Source organism: Piliocolobus tephrosceles, chromosome 20 (assembly GCF_002776525.5).
Source record: "Piliocolobus tephrosceles isolate RC106 chromosome 20, ASM277652v3, whole genome shotgun sequence".
Lineage (NCBI taxonomy): Eukaryota > Metazoa > Chordata > Mammalia > Primates > Cercopithecidae > Piliocolobus > Piliocolobus tephrosceles.
In genome coordinates this window covers 26,632,309-26,651,344 of record NC_045453.1, presented here as the reverse complement: position 1 = coordinate 26,651,344, position 19,036 = coordinate 26,632,309, and the positions used below count along the sequence as shown (strand labels likewise).

Sequence of the window (19,036 nt, the reverse complement as noted above, 5' to 3'; positions counted from 1 at the left end):
CGCGGAGTCTCGCTCTGTTGCCCAGGCTGGAGTGCAGTGGCCGGATCTCGGCTCACTGCAAACTCTGCCTCCCAGGTTCACGCCATTCTCCTGCCTCAGCCTCCCGAGTAGCTGGGACTACAGGCGCCTGCCACCTCGTCCGGCTAGTTTTTTGTATTTTTTTTAGTAGAGACAGGGGTTTCACTGTGTTAGCCAGGATGGTTTCGATCTCCTGACCTCGTGATCCGCCCGTCTCGGCCTCCCAAAGTGCTGGGATTACAGGCTCGAGCCACCGCGCCCAGCCAACTTTGCTATTTTTGACAGCTGGAAAAAATAAGCTTCTGTGTTTATGGTTCCTTTGAATACAGAGTTCAACATGAATTACTCTGATTTGTCTCTGCAAAGAAAAAAGAAAGAAGGATAGAAGAAAAGGAGGGAAGTGAGGGAGAGAGGGAGGAAGGAAGGAAGGGAGGGAGGGAGGGAAACAGTTGTTAATAATAACTGCTGCTACAGAAGTGACTTCAGATGGACTTAATAAGATTCTAAGTCTAAACCCAAACTTCAGTCACCTTTGCATACATACAGCTTTATATGCCTGAAAATAAGCAATAAAGAAAAATCACTGAAAAATTTGAGATACTCTCGCTCTCTTCTTATTTTTTCTTTTTAAGAAGTTGAACTTCTTCGCAGTAATCTCCCTGATAGCCTGGAGGTCTGTTTTCATGATGTCAGCTGAGATCAGCTGCTGTCAACACAGCCTTCTGATTCAATCCCAATTCTTCTCCAAGGGCTGTCAAAGAAATGGGGGGAAAGAAAGCAAATTGAAACCTTAAATTGGCAGAGTCCCTAATGAAGGCCAAATTGAAACAAATAATGGGAAGTTTAGAATTCCTCTCTCCTAGGGGGCAAGTGAGAGAACTTTATTCTCTAGAAAGTGGTGGAGTGGTCATGCATGACTCTTCACGTCCATTTGGTTTTTGCCTAAAAAGCCATTTTGTGCATTTGTTTGTTTGTTTGCTGCTCAACATTCCCCAGAGGTTGACAGATGTGATCCAAAGCCATAGTGTAAAGGCCACTTGGGAATGCGCTTGAGTAGGAAGGGCTGTTACGACACAGCCTGAATTTGGAGGCTGAGTTCAATCCCTATGTGTCCAAAGCTTTGGGTGTGATGGGAAGGCTGACAGAGCTGGTTGTGAGGAGGGAAGAAATAACCAAGAGTTCATTTCTTTTTTTAAGCCTTCTCAAGCAAGACTGGCCTTTGTAGAACAATGCACAAGACACAGAGGAAGGAAAAGCCCACTTTCCATGTAGACAGATCTAAATTTTGTGGAGAGGACAGTCTGATGTTTGTTTGCCGTTGGGTTGAAAATCTCAGTGAAACACCCAACAATGATGTTCCTCAGTACACGGAACTTCCAGACACCGCCTCTTTCACACTAAGCAGTATATTAAAAAGAGTAAAGCCCTTCTGAAATCCCAGTGCTTTGGGAGGCCAAGGCTAGAGGATCACTTAAGCCTGGGAGCTCGAGGCCAGCCTGGGCAACATAGTGACACTGCATCTCTGCAAAAAATTTATTTTTAAATAGCTGGGCCAGGCACAGTGGCTCATGCCTGTAATCCTAACACTTTGGGAGGCCGAGGCAGGTGGATCACTTGAGGTCAGGAGTTTGAGACGAGCCTGGCCAACATGGTGAAACCCTGTATCTACTAAAAATACAAAAATTAGCCGAGCATGGTGGCAGGTGCCTGTAGTCCCAACTACTCAGGAGGCTGAAGCAGGAGAATTACTTGAACCCGGGAGACAGAGGCTGCAGTGAACCAAGATCATGCCACTGTACTCCAGCTTGAGCAACAGAGTGAGACTCTCTCAAAAAAAAAAAAAAAAAAAATAGCTGGACATGGTAGTGTACACCTGTAGTCCTATCTATCTGGGAGGCTGAGGCAGGAGGATTGCTTGACCATGGAGGTTGAGGCTGCGTTAATGGTGATTATGCTGCTGTACTTCAGCTTGAGTGACAGAGTGGGACCTTGTCTCTTAAAAATAATAATAACAATAGCAAAAATAAAGAAAAGCACAGTTGACTCCTGATGAGGGGACATCTCATAAACACCCACATTTGAATTTGGCCATCCTCCATCTTATCCAAGCTTTTGTCATTTTGTTTAACATTCAGCAATTTCATACAGTGAATGCTCAGTAAATGTTTATTGATTGAGTGGTGCCTCCTGCCTTCTAGCGGCAGTATCAGGAGGTGGTTTAGAGTCTGGAATATAGTCATTGCCTGCTGTCCAGTACTGGCACCCAAACCTGCTAGTTCCATGGTGGTGCTAGCATCTTTGAGCTTCCATTTCCTTGTCTGAAAAATAAAGTAATTCCTCATCTTAAGGTTCTGACATAATGAATAAATGAAATGATGCAAGTTATTATCTCATTTAGCACAATGCCCAGCACTTAGTAAGCACTCCACTAAAAATTGTCCTTCATAAATAACAGTTTGTATTATCTCTAATGTGAACACCATAGCTCAGATGACAAAGATACATAATATTAATCAGTCAAAAAGTATTCGAGTGCCTTCAATGGACAGTCAAGGCCATAAATAACAGTGGAATCTGGAGTCTTCCTCTTTGCCCCACATTGCTGAAACCCTGCTCTCTACACTCCTGCCAAAGCTGGGAAGAGGAGACATTAAGCAGTGGTCAAATATGTGGGAATTAGACCTGAGTCAATGTTGTTGATAAGAATTGAGCATTTTATTACCAGATTTTTAAGGTATCAAGCACTAAGCATAGGATATTACTAAATGCATGGTTAAAACCACAGACCCCAGCATGAGTCTGAAGTTGTATGTGGCCAACTTACTGAGCGCAGTGGTGCTCAAACTCAAACAATCCGCAGCGCCACCTGGAGAGCTTATTAAAATGCAGATTGTTGAGCCTCCACCCCTGAAAGCTTCTGATTCATTAAGATCCAGAGTGGGTCTCCAGAATCAGACTTTCTAACAAGTTCCCAGGTGATGCTGAAGCTGCTGGTCCTGGAATCACACTTCTAGAACCATTAGCTTAGAGTGTGGAGTTTAAGGAGTCAAGGCCAACCCCATTTATCCCTGTAACTGGTGTTGCTGGCTATAGGGGGTGCTAAAGGGTAGAAAATGAAATACTCAGCAAAACTCTATCAAGAAGAGAAAAAAAAATAAAATAAAATAAAACACCCACAGCCTACATATTCCCTGTGGAAGGCTATTCATGAGTCAATTGTTCATTCAGTCTTCATTTAATATGTTCAAATATCTCCTGCTTCCAACATTAATTGGAACCATCATCATTTATCTCAGAATTGCCTAATTCCAGGATTTAGTACTTTTGTTGTTATTTTTAGAAGCCAACACTTGAATTTAGTTAGATATGGTTACAAATTGCATGGAAATCTCTATCTGATGAGTAACATGTTTCCAGTTGGTCTTCCATTTGTCTTGATCCCAAACCTCAATGATAAATGACTGAGATCATCCATTTCAGAACCTTCTTGCATTCTCCATGTCACTGTACTTGTGGTGGCTGAAGGCCATTGTCTGTTTGTTATTTTAGTCAGTGAAAGGGGATGGAGGGATCACCCACTCAGAAGAAATAAATGGGAAAGACTCCAGCTGCCAAGTAAGTGACCTTGAACTCAGTTTGGTGGTGGGATTAGCTGGTGTAGTCTCACTTCTTCACAGTGTACTTTTCAATAACATTCTCAGCCACAGCCGACTCATTTAACATCTCAGGATTAAGCACCTACTATATACCAAGAACGAGATTGGGATCTGCAGACACAAGCGTGAACAAACTACAGTTCCTCAGCTTTATCCTATTAAAAAGTTTTCACACATGTGCTTCCCTCTTTTCTGCATTAAAAATCTCTTCTCACCCTTCACTTTTTGCCATAAATGTCACCTCCTCGAAAAGACCTTCCATATCTGCCTCTCATAACTACAGCTTGTTCTTTTATTTCATAGCATCATCACAAATTGTAATGATTCATTTATCTCCCCTGCCCCTTCTCATGTCTGCCTGGAATGTCTGTGGAGCAAGAAGTCTCCTTCATTTATTTCTCTATCACCTTGCATGGTGTTTGGCAAGTACTAGAATCTCTGTCTTGAAGAGAATAAAGACATGGAGTGGGGGGGGGGGGGTCACACGCTTTCCTTACTTTCTTTATTCTAAAGAAATATAGCTATGACATGTTTATAACTACATATGTTCCTTTTTTAAAATGGGATCATGCAACTGTACTCTTTTTTTAATTTAAAAATACACCTCCCCAAAAAAATGGCATCAAATATTCTTCTAGTAGTTTTGACAATATAGAGAAGTGGCTACAAGAATGAGTGGTAGACTCAAACTATCTGGTTCAAATCCTGGCTCAGCCTTTTTTTTTTTTTTTTTTTTTTTTTCCTGTGTGACTTAGGCAAATGGCCAAATCTGTCAGTGCCCCAGCTTCCTCATCTATACAAAGGAGCTATGAAAAGTACTTCCTCATAGGGTTGTCATACTTAGATGAATCAATACATGTAAAACATAACATTTCTGGTACAGAGGACTGAGTACATGTTAGCTACTGTATTAGTCAGCGTGGGCTGCCATAACAAAATGCCATAGGTGGTTGCTTTAAAAGCAGAAATTTATTTTGTTGCAGTTCTTGTGGATGGAAACGATAGGATTAAGGAGTAAGCAAATCAGCAGGGTTTGGTTCCTGGTGAGGACTGTGTTCCTGGCTTGTAAACAGCCACCTTCTTGCTTGTGTGTCCTTACATGGCAGAGAGAGAAAGAGAATAAGCTCGCCGATGTCTCTTCTTACAAGGACACTAATCCTATTGGGGCAGGGCTCCACCCTATGCCTTTGTTTAACCTTAATTACTTCCTATTCCAAATATAATCACACTGGGAGTTAGAGATTCAACATATGCATTGGGGTGAGGGCACAATTCTACTGTTAACAGTGTCTATTTGTTACTATTACTATTATGCAGCTGATAGAGAATTTCCATCTATAATGTTGCCCATATCACACTCATGAATGGACAGCAATGATTGTAAATAGGTTATAGTATTTTTATTTCCATAATAATTGGTTTATCCTACATTTTTAAAACAGGAAATATATTGCTTTTTACTATGCTCATTTTGTTTCTTAAGTTATGACTATACCTGGCCCCCAAATTAAGTCCCTGGACAACTTTGGAACCAAAATTCCCGAAGATTATTACCTAAAAAGAGGATAAAATTATTTTATTCAAAAAGAAGAGCTTAAATATGATGGTATATTTTGTCTGGAATTTTACAGTGAAGGAATTATGCCAATAACCTTGGTGATTCTAAAATTGGAATGACATCGTACAAATCCAAATAAGCTGGAAACATCATTCTATTTATACCTACCTAGGAGTGTTTTTCAGAATCCATTTGGGAATTTTATTTTCTGGAGCCTTGGATTCAGACTTGAGAACACTGGTGTGTCCTTTCCATTTTTAGCTAATTTAATTCTCACAGCACCATAAGGTGTCATTTCTTTTAATGCTCCCATAGAGATGAGGAAACTAAGAGGTCAGTTTATCCTTGGTCACACAGCAAGGTTATGGTGGCATTAGAAACAAACCAGGTCCTTCTGACTCCAGGCACTGAGCTCTTAGCCACTCACTGCATCTTAAAATCTTCTACACAACAAAAACAGTTAACAAGGCATTTGAACTGGGATCTCTGGTTTCTGGCCTTTCTGAAGAGCGTGGTGGTGAGAGTTTCTGTTTCATTCTAAGGAGAGTGTCTGCTCTGGGCTGTCTATTGTACTTGGACATCCATCTCTTAGCATTTGCTTCAACTCTGACAGTTGGGCTCTGCCAGAAGTATTCAAGACATGTATTGCAGAAGAGCTTCTCAAGGTACACTGGATGCCTGTTGCTTCTTTCTCCAAGGACTTCTGGCCTCTGAAGAGCACCGGTGGAGGCCTTCTGGACTGGGGAGTCTCTGCCGTTTGTCTTCCCGCTTATTTCTGAGGGGGGTGCACGATTCACTGGAGTGAAAGGAAAGCTCTCCTTCGGTTGATGCCTTCTCCATCAAAGCTGCTACCTTCTTATAGAACTTTTTACCTGGGGACAGTACATAACTTCATGAATCATGCTTATACACACGTATCCGGTGGGTCAAGTGTGTTTGACAATTGCCACCATCAGGGCTTTAAAACTTTTGAAGTCAATGTTTAAAAGTTGACATATTTTGCATTTTTAAAAATTTAATTTCAAGGTTCTCTTGAAAAACAGAAGCTCTGACCATACTGGAGCTGCAAGCCTATGTGGTATCTCTTGGCTGGATGGGAGCGACTGTTGCCCTTTGGACAGGGCATATAACACTCAGTCTCCCCTGCTCTAAATTTTCTCCCCAACATCAAAGCCAGCCTTGCTTGAACTGGTGCTTTCCTTACACTGGAGAAATATCTTTTTGGATGTTTGTTGCTTTTGCAGCTGGAGAAATAAGATATGCACATGGTTATTCTGACCCCAGCCTGCATTTACTAGATTTTTGGATTTTACAGCCTCATCTCATCCAATTATTGGAAACATGTGGGATTGTAAACCTTTCATTTTGATTAAAAAAAGGATATACATTCAAAACTAATAAAACAATCATCTCTTTTACCACCATTTCATGAAGCAAAAGGACAATTTCACACCAAAAATTAGGGTAGATGTAATCATGAAGAAAAGAATGGGCATCCCCAAGAAGACACTCACATGTGGTTGCAAGTGGGAGGAGCCCCCTCAAAGCTGGCTTAAGCATAGAAAGTCTTCAGGAACAGCTAGATCTAGGAGGCACGCATGATACCATCAATGCCTGGTCTTTCTCTCTCTGTCTCTCTCCATCTCTCAGCTGTGCTTTTCTCTGTGTTGGCTTCCTTTTCGGGAAGATTTTCCCTAGAAATATTGGTGGTTCTGGAAGCTCCAGTCTTACAACTTCACAGCTTCAAATCTAAGAGAAAGGGAACCAGCCTCTCTCTTATTTCAGCAAAGCTGTGAGATTAGCTCCAGTGTTATCTGCATTTGGTGATGCTGAGCCAATCACAGCAGGCCAATCACATACAGGGCTCTGATTGGTCAGGCCTAAGTCACACGCTCTTGTCTGGAGGTGGAAGTAGTTTGCCTGGACCACAAGGAGTAGAAGAGGAAGAAGGGTGTTTCCCCAAGAAAAAGCCAAGTTCTGGTACCAGAATAAGGGATAAAGAGTGCTTTCTGGGATAACATAAAATGTGTTAATGAATTATTAGATAACTAAATAAATGTCCCCACCATGACTTCATAAGTGCAAATTTTTCTTTTTTTTTTTACTTTCATTTCACCTAGGATTCATGAAAATGTAGATACTACCCACCATTTGAACATCTCTGTTTTAACATATGTATTCCCTTGCTGTTGAGAGTTGTCTTGCAGCCACTAAAAATGTACTTTGTTTGAAATTGCTGTAGACATCAGACTCCACAGAAAAGACTATCACACCGCCAGAGCCAGAACCAACAGGAGCACCCCAGAAGGGCAAAGAGGGCTCCTCGAAGGACAAGAAGTCAGCAGTCGAGATGAACAAACAGAAGAGCAACAAGCAGGAAGCCAAAGAACCAGCCCAGTGCACAGAGCAGGCCACGGTGGACATGAACTCACTGCAGAATGGGGACAAGCTCCAAAAGAGACCTGAGAAGCGGCAGCAGTCCCTTGGGGGCTTCTTTAAAGGCCTGGTAGGTGGATTTTTTTTTTTTTTTTTTCCTCTTCTTTCTGGGCTCTCTCCTTCCCTGAGACCATCTGCCCCAGTCAGTTTTTCACATTCTACATGTGGCTCTTCACACTGGGATCCCGGGTCTGTCACTCAGGGTTTTTGAACTGCTATGTGACTTCCAGCAGGTTCAATCCTTCTCCACTTTACAAACTGAGACCTTAAGCAAGTTATTGCCTCTCTGAACCAGATTTTTTATCTGTGCATAAATAATGGTGCATAACTTACAGAGTTCATGAAACAGTTAGGTGAGATAATGTATCTAGTCACCTAGCACAGTGCCTGAGACCTAGGGAGCAATCATGTAGAAGTAATCACCATCATCACTGTTAACATCATCATTGGTTTTATTCAGTGTCTTGTGCATAGTAGATGCTCTGGGTAATATTTGTTGAATGAATGAATGGAGAATTAATGCATTATTGGCTTATTTTATTTACATTATATTATACCAATTAGAAGTGTTAAAAAAATTAGACAAATCAAGTTTAAACACATTTTATGTTGTGAGCAAAGAACAATTCATGAATTGGGCAGCACTCAAAACCCAAAGAGGTTCAGAGAGCACTGCCCAATGGCATTAGCAGGAAGCTTTTATAGGCCAAACATGGAAGCAAAGTAGAAAATTTATCTGATTGGGTACAATGAGGCATTTGCCTTATTTGGTCACAATGTGATGAGGTGTTTGCCTTATTTGGGAATGGTCTGATCAATTGGTTGCCTGTAATTGGCTGAAGTTCAGCTATTTGTGATTGGCTGCAACCTGGCTATTTATTACAAAAAAAAAAAGTATTCTCATAAGGTAGGTTTTGGTTTGTTTACTTACTGAGTGTGGTTGCAGTTTGTTACATAGACACTCAGAGTAAGGAGACTGCCTCAGGCTAAAGGCCTGCTTATTTAATTTAACAGGGGTAGAAATGTACGATTGTGTTACTCCATGGTCTATAGAATCAATGGCTGCTAGATGCAGAGGAAATTTTTTTACTGATTGCAATTTTAGGCAGACTGGTGAGGAGGTGTTTTAAATTTGCTTATTTTACTCTCCTTTACAAAATGGAAGCCTATTTTCACCACTGGACCCCGTGAGGGTAGAGGCGCCACCTTTTAGTTTCAAGGCTGTATCTCAAGCACTTGAAATGGGACTGCATAAACAGCAGGTGCTTGACAAACAAAGGAGTGAATGGATGAGATTAAAATAATAGATACCAAAATATGATGTATAAACTTGAAACACATTACTTGCAATTGTTACGCTTCGATAAAACATTGTACTCCACTTTAAGCACACTTGCAATTTCTACTTGCATGTTTAAAAAATACCTGCTTTGTGAATGGAGACGCTGAAACTGGGTATCCATTAATCATTTAATTTACATATGGAAACCACTAAAATTTCTTCCCTTCCTTCCTTTTTTCCCTTCTTCCTTCATTTTTCTTCCAAAAATATTTATTAAGCATTGCATCTAAAGCACATTCACACTCATAGCTTCTCTCTCCTATTCCACAAGATGTAATAGTTCTTTATTAGCTGCTTCTTTCTGGGTGTAGTGCAGTCTTCAAATTAATCATGTAGTCCTTGCAGTGGTTTCACTGATGTGAGGAATGCAGATGTTGATGTAAAGCAAGAATGCCAGTTCGTAGCCCTGAGAGAGACTTCACCCACCTGGGTGAGGCTCTATTGGATTTGCCAACACAAGTCTTCTCAAAATGTACTGTGCACACGAATCACCCAGGGATCTATTAACACACATTCTGATTGAATATTCCGGGGTCCAACCTGGGATGCCACAAAGCTCCTGATTGATGCTACAAAAGCTGCTGATCCAGGGACCACACTTTGAGTAGCAAGTTGCTAAAGGACCAGAAAAGAAGATGGTGGGGAAAGCATCTGGGTTTCTTTTAGTTTACTTTTTTTTTTTTTGAGATGGAGTTTCGCTCTTGTTGCCCAGGCTAGAGTGCAATGGTGCAATCTCGGCTCACCGCAACCTCTGCCTCCCAGGTTCAAGCGATTCTCTTCCTTCAGTCTCCTGAGTAGTTGGGATTACAAGCATGTGCCACTATGCCTGGCTACTTTTGTATTTTTAATTGAGATGGGGTTTCTCCATGTTGGTCAGGCTGGTCTCGAACTCCCGACCTCGAGTGATCCACCCGCCTTGGCCTCCCAAAGTGCTGAGATTACAGGCATGAGCCACAGCGCCTGGCCTTAGTTTACGCTTTTTTAACCCATGATTTATCCATTCATTTAAAATGAACACCACCCGCGGAATGATTTACATTGTGGCTTCTAATTATTTTAATAGAAGCCAGCCTCTACAATAAGTACGAAGGCTGAAAAAGAAAGATGGTATGGAAAAGTTCAGATGATTTCTAATAATCTGGTCATTCATTTAACAAATATTTGTAGAATATTTAGAATCCTGGCACTGAGGTAGACCTGGGGTATTAAAAATGCAACCCTTGTTTTTGTAAATAAAGTTTTATTGGAACATTGCCATGTTCATTCATTTACATGTTGTCTGTAGCTGCTTTCACACAAAAACATGAGGGTTGACTAGTTGGATTGACTAGTCGACTAGACTGCATGGCTCATAAGACTTAAAATATTTGCCATCTGGCCCTTTTTCAGAAAACATGTGCCACGCCTTGAACTAGGCACTGGAGGTATATTCAGCAAACAAAGGGGACGGGGTCCCTGACATCAGGGGTTCATATTCTAAGGGGAAGCATGGAGCTAAAAAGTATTAATAGATAAGTTAAAAAACAAAGTTAAACTTATTAAAACTACAAAGTTAAAGTTACAAAATTAAAGGCAAAATTTGCCAACAAAATTGTATGTCTGGGAGATCACTGAGGGAAATAAACAAGGTCCCGCGATAGAGTTTACCTAAGTATGGATGGGAGGCGTGTGCTACTTTTGCCTGAGTGTGTGTAGGGGGCGGGGTGTGCTACTTTTAATTGGTGGATCCCAAAATTGTCTCTGAGGAGATATGTCTGAGATGAGACAGGAAGGGTTAAAGGTGCCACACAGGAAGAGAGCAAGGCTCATTCTTCCAGGAGGAGGGGACAGCCCTGGCAGAGGCGCGGGGGTGGGAATGAGCTTAGTGAGCTTAGTACATTTCAGGAAGAGAAACAAGGCCCTGGTTGCTGCGGGTGGAGAGGTAGGGTGGGGGAAGGGTGGGGGAAGAATGGTGGAAGTAAGATTGGAGCCGTGGGCCGGGACCTGCTCATGCAGGCTGTACAGGCTGTGCACGGAATGGGGACATAATCCTATCTGAGCAGGGAAGCTACTCACAGATATAAAGTAAGAAGTCTTGGCCCCTGTTGATAACATTCAAAGATTTTATTTTGCTGCTGTGCTGGAGAATGGCTGTTGAAGGTCATTAGGAGCTGGTTAATACAGGTCATGTTTCCTGGGAGAGCTGATGGAGATTGGCCTGGTGATTCCTGAGGAAGAGACAAGAAGTGGACAGGTTTGAGACACTAATTACAGTTCTAGACACCGAGTCCCTCCTCTGGGACCACACTCCTTTACAGACCTCATCTCTTTAGGATGGCAGCACCCCTTCAGGGTGGGACTGCTTCTGCCACACCTCCCAGACACACAAGCCAGGCCCCCAAGAAGCTGTGTCTTTTCCTGAACGTTCCACAGGTTCTCAGAGACAGAGTCAGCATTCAGCTCAGGTCCCCTAGACCCCAAGTCCTGCACTGTCCCAGCGTCACAAGGCCTTCAGCAATGATGGAGGATGGAGGGGGCCTTCCCTGCCACTTTCCAAAGACCAAGCCTCAAAGTCTTTCAAGCTGGACACATTCCCCAGGGTTGTCCGACTGCCTTCCTGGGAGGAGAAGGCTGGCAGCCAAGTCTGTCACCACCCACAGACCTATAGTGGTGCCTGTCACTCACAGGAAATGAGACACACTGCAGGCCGATCCCTGCGTGATCTTTGTGTCACAGTGACGTCCTTGTTAGTCAGGTCCTTTTTTCCCCCTTCTCCATCATGCTGCCTGAGTTCTAACTGAGAGCAACCCACTTAGTTTTCAAAAATCTGAAAAGAACTGGAAAGAAGCCCTTGGAATTCACAGAGTCCAACTGTTTGCAAACATTTTCCTTTCTTTTTGAGCGAAGGGACTTTTTTGGTTTACAAAAGAAAATGTCACAAAACCTCTGTGTGTGTGTGTACAGATATATGTACGTACGCACACACAGACACATATGATAAAAGTGAAACTATTCTGATTGGTGGAAGACTGGGTTTCTCCCTTCCCGTAAGCACCACTTCTTTGATGGCCCCTTTCCCGGCCATCCCCTTTCCCATTTTCTTGGGCCCCTGAACTGCTAGATTCTGTACAGTGCAATCTGCAGGCAGGTTTAGCAGATGAACAGATGGAGGTTTGAAAGGGGAGACGTCTGTCCACACTGGTGTGGGCTGAACCGAGGCTTGTGACAATCAGCGCAGTCACTCCAAAGAGCCTGAGACCAAGGGTTGGAAAGAGCAGGCAGTGAACAGGAGAGAGCCGGGGACAGCAGGTGAGCTGAGGGCCGGATTCCAAGTCAAAGTGGCCAGGCCATTACTGCATGACCTAGTCCTAGGTCATCTTGGAGCCTCAGTTTCTGCATCTGTAAAATAGGGTGAATAAGAATCACTGTCCACCTCACTGGGCTGGAGATAGAACAGGTAAGAGAATGGGTCTGGTTTGGCCTTGTGAACTGTGAAGTGTAGTCCTGGTATACAAGGCAGGAAAAGGGTCGCATTTATGTCTCTGACCTCCAAGGTGGAGTCTCAGTGAGGCCAGAAGGGCACGTGTATGAGGCCAGTGAGTCAGGTGTGGTCTGTGGCAACCTGAAGGGCTGGTGTGCACCTAAACGGGGTGCCACTCCTCAGCACCAGCCACATGTTACCTTGGGGAATTGCAGACCCATTGTGGCAGGACCTGTCCATTTATTCAAGAGAAAATAACAACAGTGGGGAATTTTTATGAGAAAATACCTAATTTTTAAATGCCAGCATCTAATTTTTTAAAATAAATGAAGAAAATGCTTGTACAAGTTCATCTATATGCAAAGCTTCAGGCCCGTGGCAGCCACTTGGCCATCTGAGTTTGCTGTTTAGCCCATCAAGCCCCAAGGTCAAGCTCATGGAACCTAAAGGATGGAAACCTCAGGGAAGTAAGCTTTAATAGAGCTGAGTTGACTGGGCGGGGTGGAGCCTGCGTGAACCAGGACCCACAGCAAGGCATGCTGGGCAAACAGAGGCAGGATGGATGGGTGCCACCCGTGGCCAGCCTGAGACCAGGCTCTAGACACTTACAAGAAGCTTGTTCCTGGACTTCAAACCAGCTCCCATCTAGTGGCTGCATGAGCTTGGACCTGTCACCTTGCTGAGTTTCAGATACAGGATTAATGAAGTGAATGGTGCTGACATCACATGGTTAGCATGAAGACGAAATGCAGTCATGTACAATGCCCTAAGAGCAATGCTTGCTCATGAGGTTTAATTAGTCAGGAAAGGCTATTTTGTGAGTGTTACTTAGTTAGCCCCTGCCCTGGGTTGTAAAGGTGCAGAGATGATGAGTCGGGCACCGCTCTGCCATGGGGAGCCCCAGCACCCCACTTACTGGCAGGAACTTGGCTAAAGTAGCTTAGGCTCTCTGGGCTTCAGCAGCCTCTTCTGTAGCCTCGGAGCGGCAGTGGCATCAACCTCGTGGGCTGCAGTGAGGACCAGGTGGAATAGGGGCAGTCTAAGACCTCACACACATGAGGCAGCAGGCTCTCAGCGGCGAGGGGCCAGCCAGAGGTCATGAAACCAGAAAGGGATGGAGCATCCCCAAATCCACAGCTGACTCCTGAGCCCAAGCTTTGAGTATCTCGCGGTGTCCTGGTCATCTCTTAATGCCTCAAAACTATTAATAACATGATGTGTTGTGTGCAGTACGTGCTCAATATATGTTGTTGAATGAATTAGTGAATTCAACTACGACCACTAAAAAAATCACAACTCTTTTATCACACTTACTGTGTGACAAAGAGTGTTCAAAGTACATTGCATATACTAACATTTAATCTTCAAAACTACCCTGTGAATTCCCCCTTTATCAATGGTAAAATTAAGGCTTAAGTAGAGGGTTAAGCAATTTGATCAAAGTCACCCAGCTAGGAAGTGACAGGTCTGGTGTTCAAAGCCCAGCAATCTGATTCCATGGTAAATTACATGAAATTACACTACACTATGTAGTATATACAATGTACTATACTATGCTAGATTATACAGGGCACTACACAATCTCACAATCTATGTACTATATATATATACTGTATATGTGCCCTATGTACATCATATATACTAAACTACACTCTATTATGCTATAATACACTCTATATACTATATTTCATACTATACGATACCATGTATATTCTACTGCATTATACTACATGATGCTATGTACATATATTAGACCATACATACTTTATGATAGTATATTATACTTCCCTTTCCTATACTATATACTATACTGTTCTGTATATATCATACTATATTATACATTATGCTATGCTATACTATATTCACTATACTATACAGTGTGCTAAACTATACTGTGCAATAGTTACCATACTTGACTATACTATATACGTATACTATATATACGATAAAATATACACTACTCTATATTATACTATCCTATATTACCTTATACTACACTATACTGTCTATATATACTATGCTACAAATACATTATACTACTATATACTATATATATACTGTAATGTACAATATATACAATCTTATACTGTACTACCCTATACTGCCTTATAGCATAAAAGGAGATCCACAACCGATCCATGCAGCAATGTGGGTGAATCTCAAATCCACTATGCTACGTGAAAGAAGCTAGTCTGAAGGGCTGTATATACTCTAGGATCCCATGACATGACATCCTGGCAAAGGCAGGACTCTAGGGATGAGAACAGATCGGTGCTTTCCAGGGTCTGCGTTGGGGAGGGGTTGACCACAGAAGGCACAAGAAGGATCTGGGAGGGACAGAACCATGTGACATGTCAATTTGGGTGGTGGTTTTAGGTAGCTATTTGTGTTGGTCTATCCTCATAGAATCAAATACAGAAAAGGTTAACTTTAATTTTTGTAAGTTATACTTGACAGGAACGGTAAAATAATAATAATAATGGTACCCAAGCTAGGCATAGTGGCTTACACCTGTAACTCCAACACTTTGGGAGACCAAGGTAGGAGGGTCACATGAGCCCAGGAGTTCAAGACCAGCCTGGACAACAAATTGAGACCCCATCTCTACAAAAAATTCCAATATTAGCTGGGTGTGGTGGTGTGCACCCGTAGTCCGAGCTACTGGGGAGGCTGACGTGAGGGGATCATTTGAGCCTAGGACTTCATTCAAGGCTACAGTGAACCACAGTCCCACCACTATACTTCAGTCTAGGCAACAGAGTGAGACTTTGTCTCAAAAAAGTAAAATAAAATCATAGTATCTGTCTGACAACATTCCTTCACCCACATTCAGTCAGTGTTAAGGTTAGGTACCAAGTGCTAGGAACCTGCAAGGCACTGAGATACACAGAATCTATGCAACTTCCAATATGGTGTAGAAGACAGATGTTAGACAAATAAATTAGATAATAAAATCATTTCAGAGAGTGGTATGTTCCGAGAGAAAATAAAACAGGGTGATGAACCTAGATGGTAACTGGGGAGGGGGAGCTAAAGTGAGGTAGAATTGGTTGGGGTTTCTGCACCCCAGGTAGTAAGTGCATTATAAGTATGAACTCACTTTATCTTGGGAACAATCCTCTGAGGTAAGTTTGCCATTTCCATTTTAAAGATAAAAAACCAGCCGGGCGCAGTGGCTCACGCCTGTAATCCCAGCTCTCAGGGAGGCAGAGGCAGGAGGATAGCTTGAGCCCAGGAGTTCGAGACCTGCCTGGGTAATACAGCGAGACCCCGTTCTCCACAAAAAGGAAAAAAAAAAAAAAAAAAAAAAGATAAAAAACCAAAGCCCAAAGATGATAAGTAATTTGTCCAAGTTTTCACAAAGCTAGAAGGTCATGTAACTGGGTATCAAACCCGGGCATCTGATTGGAGACCATTCTCTTCTCCAGCACTGAGGAATGAGACACAGTAATTTAGCACAGCACCTAGCACAGAGTAAGTGCTACATAAATGGCCATTGTTGCTGTTGACATTACAGATCTTCAATAGGCTGCCACATCTTTCTGTTTTTCTCCAGGGACCAAAGCGGATGTTGGATGCTCAAGTGCAAACGGACCCAGTATCCATCGGACCAGTTGGCAAATCCAAGTAAACAAATCAGCACGGTTCCCACCAGGTTCTCCTGCCACCAAGATGTGTTCTCCTTACTCCATCTCCTCCTCAAACACGTTCCATGTATATATTCTTCTGATAGCCAGCAAATGAAATTCTGCCTAGAAATTAAGCCCGAGCTGTTGTACATTGAGGTGTATTATTTACGTCTCTGGTCCAGTCTTTTCTGGCAAATCACTGTAAAGATGGTTTAGCAGGTCACCTAGTTGGGTCGGAAGAGTTGATGATCACCAAGCGGGAAAGGGAGGGAGTAGAAGAATGTGTTCGGGTTAAGTGATGAAAATGGCAGTGGTGGCCGGGTGTGGTGGCTCTCGCCTGTAATCCCAGCACTTTGGGAGGCCAAGGCGGGTGGATCACCTGAGGTCAGGAGTTCAAGACTAGCCTGGCCAACATTGTGAAACCTATCTCTACTAAAAATACAAAAATTAGCCAGTCATCGTGGCACGCACCTGTAGTCCCAGCTACTCGGGAGCCTGAGGCACGGGAATCGCTTGTACCCAGGAGGTGGAGGTTAGAGTGAGCGGAAGCTGCACTATTGTACTCTACCCTGGGCGACAGAGCAAGATTCTGTCAAAAAAAAAAAAGGCAGTGGCAAGTAAGTTGTGGAAGAGAAATGATGCTAGAAGGAATTAAGCATTGTAGTAAACGTGTGCTCGTCCTCTAAGCTTGAAGAGGGGAGATGAAAATCCATTTGTTTAAATTCACATCTCAAGGAGGGAGAACCCGGGCTGTGTTGGACGGTTGCCAATTTCCTAGAATGGAATGTGTGGGGTATAGAAAAAGGAATGAATAAGTGTTGTTTTTCAAATAGGGTCCTTGTAAGTTATTGATGAGAGGGAAAAGATTGACTGGGGAGGGCTTAAAATGATTTGGGAACACAATTGCTTTTGAGGCTCAGTGACAAGGGCAAAGATTACAACCTAAAAAAAAAACAAATAAAGGAAGTTGCACAGTTATTTTGCAACACAAGGGGGCGGTAAGGTCCCCATTTTTATCGTGTATTCTGTATCCCTAACAAAGATTTGGTCTGTGCTATCTTACATTATTAATGTTTCTCAGATGGCTGAGGGCTCGCTTCATCTGTTCCGTCTGACACTCATCTCAAGTGTGTCTGTCATTCCTAATGTTCTCAGGATGTGCTTTGATAAAACCCTCCCCATAACCTCAGTTAATAAAAATTCACAGAAGATTATTCAAATACCTGAGTTGTTTTTAATACCTGTACAAAGGAGTAAATAGGACCCTGAGTCTATTAAAATGTAACTCAAAGTAGCATATGATTGACTGACAGTTGTGTAAACTGTATCTTTCTTTTTCTGATTTAATAAAAAATACATTTACTTCTAAAGTATCTTTTAATTTCCAACTTTCAAAACAGTCCCACTCTATATCTGAGATGGCTCTAACTTCTACAGTATAAAATCCATACTCTTCCTCTATTATCTTCTTGGGAAGATAACTCTCTCCCAGATCCTCCCGGATATCCTTGTATATGGGCACACATACACACACACAAATGCGTGCACCTGTATGTCTGCATGTACACACACATGCATGTATAGAATAGTGCTGTCTTAGGCCAGGTTGCCTGGAGCAGAACCTGAGATAGGGATTTGGACACATAGGATATACTGGGAGTGGGCTCCCAGGGAAAGCGAGTAAGAGGAAAAAATAGAGGGCAAGAAAGGAGTTGGGCAAGGGTTGGTTTCAGCTGGAGCATGAATTGCACCACCCAGATAGTTTGACCTTGAGGCAAGGGAGACGGCCTTTGAACCCCCGGAGGTGAACTGTGGGCTGTCGTGGGAGGTGGAGGGATGGAGAAACTGGGATGCCTAAGTAACTGGAGGATGAGTGCATTGGCAGTGTCCACTACAGATACACACATATATGTTCAGATACATATTTATACCCATATTTGCATATATATGTACACATTCATGTCTATAAATATATATCATTCAGGAATAGATCCATACACTCACTCAGTCATATTTACATACATGCAAATAAATACATGTAACTAACACAGATCCACACACACACATTGGCTCACACAAATCCATGCAATTCATCACACATTGATTGGAGATAAACACTGAATATACTCTCCTGATGTGGATCTCAACTATAAGGACAAGTTTGATGCTTAGGCAGATCACACCACGGCTTTGGCAAATAGGCATTTGGAAAATATGTTCAACAAAATACGGTATCACTCAAAACCCAGGTGTAAGTGAGGAGGGGCTCCTGTGCTGCTGGGGCCTGTTAGCTCCCAGCTTGGACAGGCCGAATTTGTGTTTCAAATAAAGACCAGAGGTCTTTTCCTTGCAGCTGGGTTAGCTTTTCCAAACCTCCTGACCATACCTCGAGATTACTCACACCTGTGCCTCACCCAGTTGCGAACTAGCTCGTGCCGCTTAGTATCAGAATGCTTAACTTGACACGAAGCAGGAAAATAGCACTTGGGGAAGCCCTTGATGGGAGGCCCATCACTGCCATCATCAGAGCACGGGGTGATTCAAGGAAACCAGGCAGCTGCTATTCCTTTGTCTCCAAACACCGCGGGAATTGCCTGCTGCAACCTTTGGTGAGCTCCTGAGCTGCAGTCCATTGAGGAAGGTGATAGTATCATTTGCAAGTTTCACCTACAGGGGCTTATTGCCCAGATAAGAAATACCCCTAGGCAGGAGGGAGAGAAACAGACTGAGTAGCCCAGGCCAGTTACTTCGCTAGTTACTAAGGCAGATGGAGCCCTCCCAAGCCCCCCACTCAAACAAAACAAAACAAAATAAAACAAACAAAAAAATGCTCTTTGCTGAGAATCTCTCCGCAAAGCATGCCAACAGTTTTTATAACTGGTTTCCTATGCTCCTGGGCCAAAAAAGAGAATAATCTTTTAATGAAATTGCTTTTTT

General features: G+C 42.8%; 1 protein-coding gene across 9 annotated transcripts in view; it reads left to right on the top strand.

Moving 5' to 3' along the window:
- BCAS1 (breast carcinoma amplified sequence 1) overlaps window positions 1–17,472 on the top strand; it is a 125,361-nt gene extending 107,889 nt beyond the window's left edge. For 4 of the 9 annotated variants that reach the window (XM_031934687.1, XM_031934684.1, XM_031934685.1 and 1 more), the window contains 3 exons: window positions 3,568–3,633; window positions 7,475–7,738; window positions 16,027–16,233. In XM_031934687.1, the coding sequence (XP_031790547.1) occupies window positions 3,568–3,633; window positions 7,475–7,738; window positions 16,027–16,101 (405 nt within the window). In that variant the 3' untranslated portion in view covers window positions 16,102–16,233. Of the gene's footprint in view, window positions 1–3,567; window positions 3,634–7,474; window positions 7,739–16,026 lie in introns of all 9 variants that reach the window. The other 5 variants (XM_023184141.2, XM_023184142.2, XM_031934689.1 and 2 more) reach the window with 3 other exon arrangements.
- The last annotated feature ends 1,564 nt before the right edge of the window (window positions 17,473–19,036 follow it).